Here is a 12,188-nt window from a genome sequence, read left to right as displayed (position 1 = left end):
TTCCCAGCCTAGAAAGAAAATCAAAACAAGTGCAAAACATTTTCGCATACTCATACATATACACCATCTCCTGCGAGTATATTTTTTTTCATTAATAAATACCAGCTGATATGTATTTAATTTGTCTCTGTTTAATCCCCATACATTTTCAATAACTTCTCTTATTCCTGCATTCTCTCATTTTTTCTCCTCGTGCCTCTCTTGAAAATCTCGAAAAAGTCTCCAAAAAAGCAAAAAATCTCCGAAAAATTAGAATGCGGGTCGGCCAAGAGATGGCGCTAAAAAAAGTTCATGGATTGATAGTACTATAGAAATATATATACAATGAGAATCTCTTAAACTACATATTGCCACCTATCGACAATTTTGTGTCAGACTTATCATATTCATCAACCATTTACTTATTACTGCCATCTATCCATCAAACCGTAATTCACTACAAAAATAAACATTACAAATCAGCTGTGAATTTTGACAGATAGCCTCCGATGTGTTGTCTGCTGTTTGTCAGTTTTCAACTCCGGTGCCATATTTTCGCGTCGCAATTTCGTCCCCATGAATATTTTTCATTAAATTTCATCAAACTTTTTCACAAAACAAAACTTCTCGAAATTCTATCAAATTTCTGAAGAATACCTTCATCATGTCTGTGCTTCCACCAGATCCGGTCTTTGTCCTCCGTCACTCTGACATGGACTCAATCAACTCACTGGCCTTTTACAAAGACGAAAAACTATTTGCCGGAACTCTCAAAGGAACTGTCCAACTTTGGGACTTACAGGTAAACAATTACCTACTCTCATTAAACCCTCAATCAGTTCTTTGTTTTTCCTTGATCTCAGACAAATCGTTGTAGTTCAAGTTTCGAAGTGGGAAGTGATCCCATTACTGCTTTGCATCACACCGATTCGCATCTGATTACTCAAGAAAAAGGTGGCACCCTCAAATATTGGTTGAAAACCAACTCTTCTTATGTTCTCGAGAAGACCACAGAAACGAATCACATTGCATTCTGTCGCACTGATTACTCAAATGATGATGAGACACTCGTGTTTCCCCAAAACGACAATAGCATCGGTGTGCTCCACACCAAAGATTGGCAGACAAGAACTCTGCTTGTGCCAGACAAATGTCTCAATCTGGGCCAACTCTCTTGTTTGAAGAAATTCAGTCTGAGAGGACAAGACATGGTACTGGCTGGCTATGAATCTGGCGACTTTCTCAGTTGGGATTTGCGTTCAGAGAAGCCCATTAACGAAATCCACTTTAATGTGGGCGCTGCGACCAGTGTGGACTTCGATGGGCTATCCAATAGAGGTGTTGTTGGGGGCACCGAAGATAGACTCTTTGCTGTAACATTCCAAACGAAGGCCATGGAGCTAAGTAAAGTACAAGAGATTCCGATAAGAAATCCAGGAATAAATTGTGTACGTATTCGGAGTGATAGAAAGATATTCACTACTGCTGGATGGGATGGGAGGATTAGGATTTTCTCTTATAAGAGTCTGAGGCCGTTGGCCGTCTTGACTGAGCACAAGTCGGGTGGCATCATGGATATCGCTTATTCAAATGATGTAATTTATTACTGGAATAGTCCTATTATGGCCGCAGCTGGGATGGATGGTAAAATTTCTCTATGGAGCTTATACAATTAAAAGTGATGATATATTAACCTGACTAACTTGGGTTGAGGAACGTACCTCACTCAATATTCCTTATATTTGATTTGATCTTTTTTTTAATTTTTAAATTTTTATTTCAAAAGAAAGCAAAGTATAAAATTGTTTACACACATCATCGACGATGATAAAATCCAATAAAGGATAGTCATTAAAATAAATTTAAGTTTCGATTGATTGGAAGGTGTTGTTTTTTTCTGATTTATTGACAGAAAACGTTAATTTTATTTAACGTGTTTCCGGGTAATTTAATTCTTGTCTCATTCGGGAATGTAACGGGAACAAAAATATAGTCCAGTTAAATTAGCAAAATAGCTATATCTAAAAAAAATACCTAACAGTTTAAGAGCCCAAAGCAAATTTTGGGAGCGGAGATATAACCAAAATGTCCTTATAACGAATTCGAAAGTCTGGTAAACCGCGGCCTTATCCTGATTTCAGGGGGTTAAAAAACATGAGTTTTCCAATTCATATACGTAGGCTTAATTCGCACTATTTCATACTACATATTTATACAGGAACTGATGCTCTGTCACTTCCCCTAAGCCTGAAGACATCAGTCTTTACGATGCGATCAATAAAACTGAAGATATAAGCTGTTTAAGCTTCTTTATATTGGAGATTTTTCTGTTTAATTTTTCGTTTTTTTTTTTGTGATTTCAAAAATCTCCAAGAATAAAGCCGATATGGTTAGTTAAAAAAGCTTTTATCTTCAGTTCTATTTGTCGCATCGCCGAGATTGAAGTATTCAGGCTTAGGGAAAATGACAGTGCATCAGTCATTATATTCAGTATGTGATTTTGTGTTAATTTAGCCTTCTCAAATTAATTGTAAAACTCGCGTTGTTTAACCTCGCAAAATCCATATAAAGCCGCTACCAGACTTTTGAATTCGTTATTAGAACGCATAAGGCTATAAAACTCCATTCTTACATTTTGGTTCTACCTCAACTTCCAAAATTTGCTGTGAGCTCTCGGTCTATAAGGAGAATTTAATTGTTTTATTTTAAAGAGTACCTACCATATGGGGACAAAGTTTAAACAAAATAACCCTCTGCGCCGCCCGTGGCAGGAAATATAAAAGAAAACTATCTTTAATAAACATTACATTTTTCTATTGGACCTTTCTATACATACTTAAATAAACTTGACTTGAAGTATAATACTTTACTTTGTTTCTAACTGTTATCAGCCCCTTACATTTAACCTTGAATTACTTTTTATGCACACATTCGATTTTTGGGCAACTAAAATTTTACTTTAATCGAAACAAAATCGACCACTTTAACGATCATCGTTTTTTTTTCGATAACCGTTTCAAAAGTTAAGGAATGACTCCGGAAGTAGCGATGTTTTTAGCTACAAGTTGATCTAAAGGTTATAGAGCATAGAAAATTTATATTGCCTTTTCTATGAGATAGTGCGATGGTTTGCAATGCATTTTTTTAATCAGGTATCTTATCAAAATACAACCTACAGTTGTATTTTCTGTTGCTCATTGAAGCTCTCGAAAGGGTGACCGTGCTATGTGAAATTTGGCATTTCATTATTTTAAGCCTTAAGTGCTTCCGGATTGTAGTTTTTGAAAAAGCTTAACTTTACCTTAAAATTACACATGCAACAATTTTATGAAAAATTTAGGAAAAATTATAATTTGATTTTATTAAAGCATTTTTTGAGAATTAAAAAAAATACATTAAATCTGTGTTTATACATAACTAATAAATCGCGGTGTTGAATGGTTTTGATAACAAAACGAGGTACCTATGCCAATTGATTTCTTGTATGAAAATGAAAAAAAAAATTGAATATCGTTAGATTCGTTCTTTTTTTTTTGAGGGGAGGAAATCTTCAAAAGACACTTGGCAGTATTCGACACCAAGTAGTGTGGGACTCTTAACCACTAAAACCACCTCTTTATCAGGACCAATCTTGAGAGATCGACATCAGATTTTTCTTTCTTAACTTTGTAAAATCACTTTGGGGGAAGTTTAAACTTTTAATACTTTCCCATGTTTTTTTAGACCATAAGCTCATGAGGCTTGGTTCTTCTTAATCTCCGAACATGGTTTCTTGTATTCAAGACGGACACCATTTCAGAATTGGTATGACTTTGCAGTCTCTGATTATGCGATACAGCGTATTTTTTAACAACTTCTGTAACCGTTTCTATTTGTAAGTCACGATGTAGATCGCTATTTCTTATGTAACAAGGTGCATTAACTATTCCACGAAGGACTTTGTTTTGGAATTTTTGGATGATTTCGGTATTTGTTTTCTTTGTACAGCCCCATAATTGGATACCATAGGTCCAAACAGGCTTTAGTACTTGATTATACAGCATTATTTTGTTTTGGGTTGATAAATCAGAGTTGTTACCAAGTAACCAGTACATTTTTCTATATTTCAAGTTTAGTTTTTCTCTTTTCTTTTTGATGTGCTCTTTATACTTTAGCTTTGCAGCCAAAGTCATTCCAAGGTGTTTGGCCGTATTGGCGTAAGGTACAGCTTGATTATTATTAATGAATATTGGAATATTGTTTATCTTTTTATTTGTAAAGTTTATATGTGAAGATTTTGTTTCATTGAGTTTGATACGCCATTTTTCGGTCCAATCTCTGACTGTGTCGACGGCATTTTGCAGTTTTACTGCTGCCTTAGAGACACATTTGTAGGGTACCAAAATTGCGGTATCATCTGCAAAAGTAGCCATTATGGTGTGATTACCAACTGGGATATCCCTTGTGTATAGTAAATACAGGGTAGGACCTAGGACACTTCCTTGTGGTACACCGGCTTCTATTTTCTTCAGTTCCGAATATTCTTGATCGTAGGGTAGAAGGGGGAGGATTTGCCAGGATTTAGGAAAATTGACTTAACGCAAAGTTTTTACGTTTGTTTTAATTTTTTTATATCTGATATTATTATTGACTTTATTATCTTCACTTAAATATTTTTTTCGTCTTGATATATTAATTATTATTTCTATTTTTAATAATTTATTCAAAAAAACGAAAAGTGATGTGGCAAAGCCTCCCCAGGTGGGAGGCTTTGCCACGGGGGTGGGGAGGGATTGCCAGTTACCTAAATATCAAAGTTAATACAAATAAAACCAATAATCATAAACAAAACTTCTTTTTAGCTGAAAATACGAAGAAGGGATTGATTTTTTAGGATTCTACCATCCTCTTTTGAGGTAGCTCGCTTCTGGCAAATGTACCCCATGGGCTGCATTTGCCAGATCAAAACCTACCCAAAAATAAATGGCAAATGTACCCCACATGCTAATCTTTCGAAAATTTACTTATAACTTTTTTATAAGTTAAACAGTAAAAAAACCAGTTCTACACAGCATAGTAAACATAATTTTCAAAAGATATTTGTATGAAATAGTAATTTAACCAGACAAATATTTAAAATTTACGACGGTTATGTGCCTTTCATATTTTGGTTCTCAACATTAAAAAACTATCACAAGCGTCTAATTTATTTCGTGTCTAGCCAAAAGCTGTCAAACTTTGTAGAAAGTTTTCAATCGTAAATGTGCAACAGAAAATGATTTTTCAGTATTTAATATTCTGTTGGTTTGGAAAAAAACCTGGACTGGCAAAGGTACCCCATTGGCAAATGCTCCCCCTTCTACCCTACCTTACTCTAAAAAATCGGTCTGAGATGTACGATTTTAATATTTCATAGTACTGTCTGGGAAGATCCCTTTGCAGTTTGTACTCAAGTCCCTCATGCCAAACCTTGTCAAAGGCTTGAGCAACATCTAAGAAAATAGCAGAACATACTTGTTTTTCTTCTAATGCTTTTTCTATTACATCCGTTATTTTATGAACTTGGTCTATCGTGGAATGTTTATTTCTAAAGCCAAACTGATGATTTGGGATTAACCTTCTTTCTTCTATAATTTTGCTAAGTCTCTTCAGAAGCAGTTTTTCAAAAACTTTTGCCATAATTCGTAAAAGCGATATTGGTCTGTAAGACGTCACTTCTGTAAGTGGCTTACCTTGCTTGGGTATGACAATAACTTCAGCAATTTTCCAATGGTGTGGGACATACCGTTGCTTAAGGCATGCATTTATTATATATTGGAGTTTTATGAAGGCTTTCAAATGCATTTCTTTCATAACCTGGGCAGTAATTAGATCGTAACCTGGTGATTTTTTATTTGATAGTTGATGTAAACACATACTTTTTATTTCTTTTAATCTTACAATTGGTATTTCAGTTTCATCTACATCTACACTTTCATTTCATCAACCGTTTTCAAGAAATAGATTTTTCTAAACAAAAATTTTGAAATATTTTTTAAAAATCCAATCACGTTTTTGGTAAATTTTGGAAAATTTTAATAATTGCAAATTAATTTTTTGCATAAAAATTTTCGTTAAAATCGGGCCAGGGGTTATCTTGTAAGACATATTCAGAAACCAAAAACCGGTTCTATGGCAAGTACCGTTCGTAACGATTCAAAAATATTTTTATACACCCGGTTACCCAGGGGGAGTCTAAAAAAATGACTTAATTTGGAAAAAAATATTTAAAATCAACTGTTACACTTACAATAACATGCTATACCTTTTGGTATTGATGGCATTTTACGCCATTGTTTAATTTTCTTTTTTACTTGCGATATATGTGCCCTTAATTATGAAAGTGGACTATGTCACTCCTAAAAATGGCCTCAAATCGAGCCTTAAAATAATTATTATTTAAGGGGTAAAGTTTATTTGAAAGCGAAATTGCAGTAAATAAACTTCTTTATTGCTCCTCTATTGATTTCATAAAAGAAATATACATAAGTAAATCGTTATAAGAAAATTATTATGTAAGATTTTCTTTAAACAATGCAAAAAGTGACTTAGTCCACTTTCATAATCATGGGCACATATGTACATAGGTACTATACAGGGTTATTCAGGAGTAATGTGCCAAAAAGCTAGAGCGTGTAGGTTCGGTCGAGACAAGAAAAAAATCGTATGGGAGGGGGGGTCTATTCCCCCTCGTTTAGGTGAGAGGGGCAATTGAAAAAAAAATTGACATAATTTGGAAAAAAAATTATTAAAAATCAATGACTATACCTACAATATGGTGTTATACCTTCTTGTAAAGCCAAAAACCTAGTCTTTTACAAAAATTTTAAATCAACCCATTCTATTGCATAGTTTTTAAAAAATTAATTTTCAAAGTTAAAATTTTGAAAAAAAATTCAACCAATTTTTTTTTCAAAATTTTATGTATTTAAGTACTATTTTAGTTTTTAAAATTCGATGCTCTTATTTGTTTTTAAATAAAAACAGAAAACTGGATCCAAAAATATCTTGTCATTTCCGAGAAATTAACAAAAAACCAAAACTACTTGTTTTTACGTGGCTGGACTTGTAGATAAATTATTTTATAAATCATTTAACTATTCGTCTATTATTTTTTAAACATTCAGTGTTAAATGAGGATACAACAAAATGACACAGTATTGGATTTATCCTAAATTGATCAACTTTTCCATTTTAAATTTTGAAAATTTTTTTTTGAAAAGTCAAGTTTTCGATTTTTTTTTGAAATTTTTAAGACTTTTAATACAGAAATTTGGAAAATGTACCTACTATATAGGTACAAAAAAAATTTTTTTTAATTAAATTCGTTTAAAAAAAAAAATAAAATAAAATTGCCCTCCAAAACAAGTATGCTGTTTTGATTGATATATTAAGATGCATTTTTAGAAAAAAAATTTTCAAAATCGTTAGAGCCGTTTTTTAAAAAACTAATTTTTCATATATAAATAATTTTTTGGAAAAAATGTTTTAAAATAAAATTAATATGCCATTTTGTAGAAATCACTAATCAACATCTAAAACCAAAATTTCAAAAAAATTCAATGTCTCGTTTTCGAAAATTTGATTTTTCAAAAAAAAATTTTCAAATTTTTTTTAAATCCAAAAGTTATTTTTTTCGAAATTTTATTTTGGGTTTATATTAAAATTATATAAATGCTTCTTCACAAAAAGTTTCGTTGAAATCGAATAAGCACTTTCAGAGATAATCGGATTTAAAAAAAAAACGGTTCTATGGCAGGTACCGTTAATAATGATTTTCAAAAAAAAATTTTTTCATTAGAAGATAGACCTTGTTTTAAAACTTACATTTGAATTTTTTAAACAAAATCGTTGGAGCCATTTTTGAGCAATTTCAACTTTACTAAAATCGGTATATGACAAGTACCTACCGTTATTTTCGGTCCAAAAAAATTAATTCCAAAAACCCCTCTGGACCCGACAAACAATTTTGGTTCTATAAAGCTTTACAGATGCAATTGTTGCTTCTCTAAAGCATTATAGAAGCAAAATTGTTAGTAGGGGAGAGTCTCCAAAAAAAGGTACATAGGTACCAAGTTTGAAGTCAATCGGTACATCCCTTTAGGCTGTGGATCCTTATATAGACAGACTGACAGACTGACAGACTGACAGACTGACAGACTGACAGACTGACAGACTGACAGACTGACAGACTGACAGACTGACAGACTGACAGACTGACAGACAGACAGACGGACTTCCGGGACCCACTTTTTTGGCATTCTCTACCATCGTAATGTCATGTTTTTATAAGAATGCATAACTTGATATACAGGGTGTCCCAAAAGTAATGGATCAAACGAAGTATGCTGATAGGCCAACTTCAAAAGGTATAAAAGTTTAAAAAGTTGAAGTTCAATACAGTTTTAATTCAACAAAACTGGGTTTTTCAAAGCAAAAATCAAACAAAAATAAACACATTTTCTCGATCTGTTGTTTGTTTACTTCTCTTTGAACAAAAGCCTCTATTTTTGTTTGTATTTTTCCTCTGAAAAAACACTGTTTTGTTGAATTAAAATTGAAATATTTTTCGATTGAACTTCAACTTTGGAAACTTTTATACCTTTTTTGAAAACTGCAATATCGGGACAAGTTTTCAAAATAATAAACCAATGTCACACCATACAAATTTTGTTTAGTGTGTTGGTTGCTCTGAAATAAATGTAAGAAATTGAGTTTTGAAAAAACTTGGAAGTTGGAACTGTTAATTAATTTGCAGCAAAATGGCGTAAAAAATAAAAAATCTTTTGATCAATTAATTGTTTCTTACTATTAAGCAGTGTTTTAGTGAAAGAATGGGAAAAAACAATTATGGGCGAAGGAAGTAAAATACTGTTGCAAAGTCGGGATTTTTCGAAATTTCACAAGAACTGCATTTAATAGAAAACCGTAAGGATTTAGGATGAACAAGTTACCAAATTCTGAGAGTCCTTAAGTTGGCCTATCAGCATATTTCGTTTGATCCATTACTTTTGGGGCACCCTGTATAGTACCTATATCGCAAGTAAAAAATATGCTAGTTAAAAATGCGCCCTACAGCTTGAACCCTGTGCAAATATAGTATAGCCGATCCTGTGCAATACATTACCTTTGAATTTCTGCTACCTTAAATAAAGAATCAAGAAAACCGAAAACTTTTAATTTTTTAAATTTATTTCAAAACTTTTCACTAACATTATGTGAAATCTTCTTATAAAAAAATAAACAAACAAAATAATAATCCTTAAACTTAAAAATTACTTAAATAAATAATTACACATATATTATGTTATTCTTTTTTGTATTATAAAGAAGATTTAACAACTTTCAAAAAAAAAAACGTTTACCTATTGAAAAAAAAAAAATAAAAATAAAGCAGATGAGTTTGTGTCTGCTTTTAAAGCATTTTCTCGCTCCAACAAATGGGTTTACAACACCAACAATAAAAAAAAAACTAAAATTAAATAATAAAATAAAATGCATTCCTGCCAGACAAGATTTTTTTCAAACGAAACGAAATAACAATAACAACAAGCAATTGCACAAGATGTCTCAGAATATAGTGTTTTTTTTTTTAAGATGAATCAGTTTTTATTTTATTTCCTTTGTTTATTTCCCGAAGAAGTAATGTCTTCGACATCCACTTCCTTTGATGTCATTCGCTGGAAGTCACAGTCTATTATTCGTTTCCGTTTTCGCAGTGGTCGACTGCATTCACTGGGTGAAGTTTGGGCTTCTTTAGGAGTAGCTGTAGCTGGCGTCGTCGTAGTAGCTGAAGTAAAAGACGGTGAGTGTGAACTAGCGGTTACAAGCCGCTTGCTATGAAGCCGTGTGATTTTTAGCTTTGGCAGTTTCTCCTCTTTAAAATTATCATCAGAATGTTCTTCAGGATTTATAATTGGCTGTTCTTTCGAAACAGGAGAGGGAAGTGATTCTGCTTCTGGTGGGTTTTCGACTAACGTCGGTTCTTCTTCTTTAGATTTTGTGAAATCGAGAGGCTCTTCGTTGAGTTCTGAAGGTTTGGCGTTACTTGTAGTGGGTATCTCAGGCGGCATTGCGGCTTGCTCTTTTTTCTGTGCAGCTTTTACAAAATCCATTATCGGCAATGGAATTGGAATCGGGATGGGCAACGGGATTATAATTGGATATGGCACCATCACAGTCACAGGCGGTGGACCACCTAATAGCCCCGAGATCGCATCTGGTGGTGGAAATAGATGCTGAAGTCCGCCATAGAACCTTGGGTGAGGTTGTGGCATAAACGGTGGTCTAGGTTGAAAAGACGGACCCGGGAAGAATCCAGATGGTAGGTTTGTAGGCCTTGCTGCTGGATGCTGCTGTGATTGTTGTGTTGGACCATCTATTGGAGATATCGGTGGAGCACTAATGTTTTGAAAGTCTTGAACGCTAGGGAACGGCTTTGGTGGAAGTTTAGGGCTTGCCGCTAAACTATTGGCTAGAATCTTTGATTTGTTTGAAATGTTGGTGTTGTTGTTGTTGTTGATACTGTTGGTGGTTTTACTGTTATTGCTACTTTGAAGGCCTATACTAGCGGTCGCAGCACGCGAAGGCCTCTTCTTGCGGCTATGCTTCGGTGACTGTCGATTGTTCATGATGCCAGGGCTTTTCGACATCAACTTTGAAACTGGAGCCACTGATATTAACGGTTTATGTGGTTGCGTTGGTATAAGCTGTGGAGTTGGTGTGGCTGGAGAAGGTGACACTGACACCGTTGAGGCAGGTGAAGCCGATCTACTTCGACAGTTTCGCAGCCACAAATCCGGTGTAATAAGTCCACCGCTTCCACTTGCAGTTTCTAGGCCTTTGTCACATAAATGTGGATTCATATCCAAATGAGCCTGAGTTTCTTTACAAAAGATTTGCATCTTATACTGGTTAAGACATTTGTCCGAACAAAACTGTAACTGAGAAGCGCCATCTTGAAAGTCGACATAACTCACCGCATGCCTAACATGCCGGCACCAATCGCACGTCTTCGCCTTCTTAAAAGAGGCTCGCCGACTTTGCGTAAAACAGGACTCTGAACAGTATCTTGGTCCATCGGCAGTTGTGAGAAAGTCCGTTGAATTGTCAGGTACTGGTCGACGGCACCAAACGCAGTTATTGTAATCTAAAAATAAAAGAAGACAAACAAAATAATGAATTTGAGTTTATAATCATCGATTAGAAAAATCAGTTGTAATTAAAAAAATTATTCCTACATGAAGATACTCTTTCAATCTCTTCGAAACCTTCTAATAAACTATGATCCTAACTATAATTCAAGTTAACCCCATTTCCTTATCCACCCACTACCCATTCTACTCATATACATAGACTTTATTGTATTGGAAATTTGATAGTCCTGCCTGGGTTTCTAGAAATAAAAAGGGAAATTCCTCAGGAGAAAATGCAGTATGCATCTAAAAGTTATACCCTTAAAGTTTTGTGTTTAATGAGCATGTGGCAGTGAGTAAAGAGGGTGGTTATTGGAGATACATGTGAGAATGTGTACAAAAGAGAGGTGTATAGGTCATTGTAAGCGTAGAGATTGTATTTCAGCAAGGATGGGGTTACATACCTGCTTTCATCTCTTTTGTTACGTTGTTCTCAATACAGAAGTTTTTAATGATAAAAAGTTTCTATATCTCTATGCATTTTAATACTTCTAACCTTTCCTATTTGAAATCGTGTTGCAAAAGTTAATATCGAAGTATTTCTAGGACTTCAGAGAGTTTATAATTTTTAAATCTTATCACCGATGATGATGATGATGATGATAAAGTGGGTTCTCGGTTGTTTCTGCTTGTGGTATCATATAACAAACATAATGTATGTTGCTTTCTATAAAGTTGTTTTACTGGTTTACTATACAGCTATAAAATGGACATATTCCTTCTTATGAGGCATGAGAAAGCATACTTTAGTTTATGTTAAAAGTTATATACTTTACTTTTATAAAAAACAAAACAGTATAAATGAGGATAATTTTTAAATATTTGAAATTCCCACCCGGCTATACCACGCATAAAATAGTTTCGCGTAGATTGGTTTAGAACGCCAGGATCAGGATCAACCATTGTACGGAAGTTTCATTTCAATAATTGTGGTCAGCAAAAGCTTCCTTCCTCCCACCAATATACGAATATTTTCGTGAAAATGTTCCACATAAG

The 12,188-nt window shown here is 33.9% G+C and overlaps 2 protein-coding genes across 5 annotated transcripts in view; one reads left to right on the top strand and one right to left on the bottom strand.

Annotated features, from left to right (window-relative positions):
* Positions 1-484: 484 nt before the first annotated feature.
* On the top strand, positions 485-1,862 carry LOC129919597 (guanine nucleotide-binding protein subunit beta-like protein 1). The gene is made up of 2 exons (XM_056000536.1): positions 485-781; positions 843-1,862. The coding sequence occupies exons 1-2, from the start codon at positions 644-646 to the stop codon at positions 1,653-1,655; spliced, it is 951 nt and encodes a 316-aa protein (XP_055856511.1). The 5' UTR covers positions 485-643; the 3' UTR covers positions 1,656-1,862.
* Positions 1,863-9,227: 7,365 nt separating this feature from the next.
* The window catches only part of LOC129917839 (sine oculis-binding protein homolog), a 55,647-nt gene continuing 52,686 nt past the window's right edge, over positions 9,228-12,188 (bottom strand). For 2 of the 4 annotated variants that reach the window (XM_055998018.1, XM_055998019.1), the window contains one exon: positions 9,228-11,146. In XM_055998018.1, the coding sequence (XP_055853993.1) occupies positions 9,612-11,146 (1,535 nt within the window). In that variant the 3' untranslated portion in view covers positions 9,228-9,611. The remainder of the gene's footprint in view (positions 11,147-12,188) is intronic. The other 2 variants (XM_055998020.1, XM_055998017.1) reach the window with 2 other exon arrangements.

Source organism: Episyrphus balteatus, chromosome 4 (genome assembly GCF_945859705.1).
Source record: "Episyrphus balteatus chromosome 4, idEpiBalt1.1, whole genome shotgun sequence".
Classification (NCBI taxonomy): domain Eukaryota; kingdom Metazoa; phylum Arthropoda; class Insecta; order Diptera; family Syrphidae; genus Episyrphus; species Episyrphus balteatus.
This window is presented reverse-complemented; position numbering and strand designations above follow the sequence as displayed.

Bases quoted from the DNA above. Each gene is read 5' to 3' on its own strand.
- LOC129919597 (XM_056000536.1), top strand. From the start codon at position 644: ATGTCTGTGCTTCCACCAGATCCGGTCTTTGTCCTCCGTCACTCTGAC. The intron at 782-842 runs GTAAACAATTAC...CCTTGATCTCAG, and splicing joins TCCAACTTTGGGACTTACAG to ACAAATCGTTGTAGTTCAAG.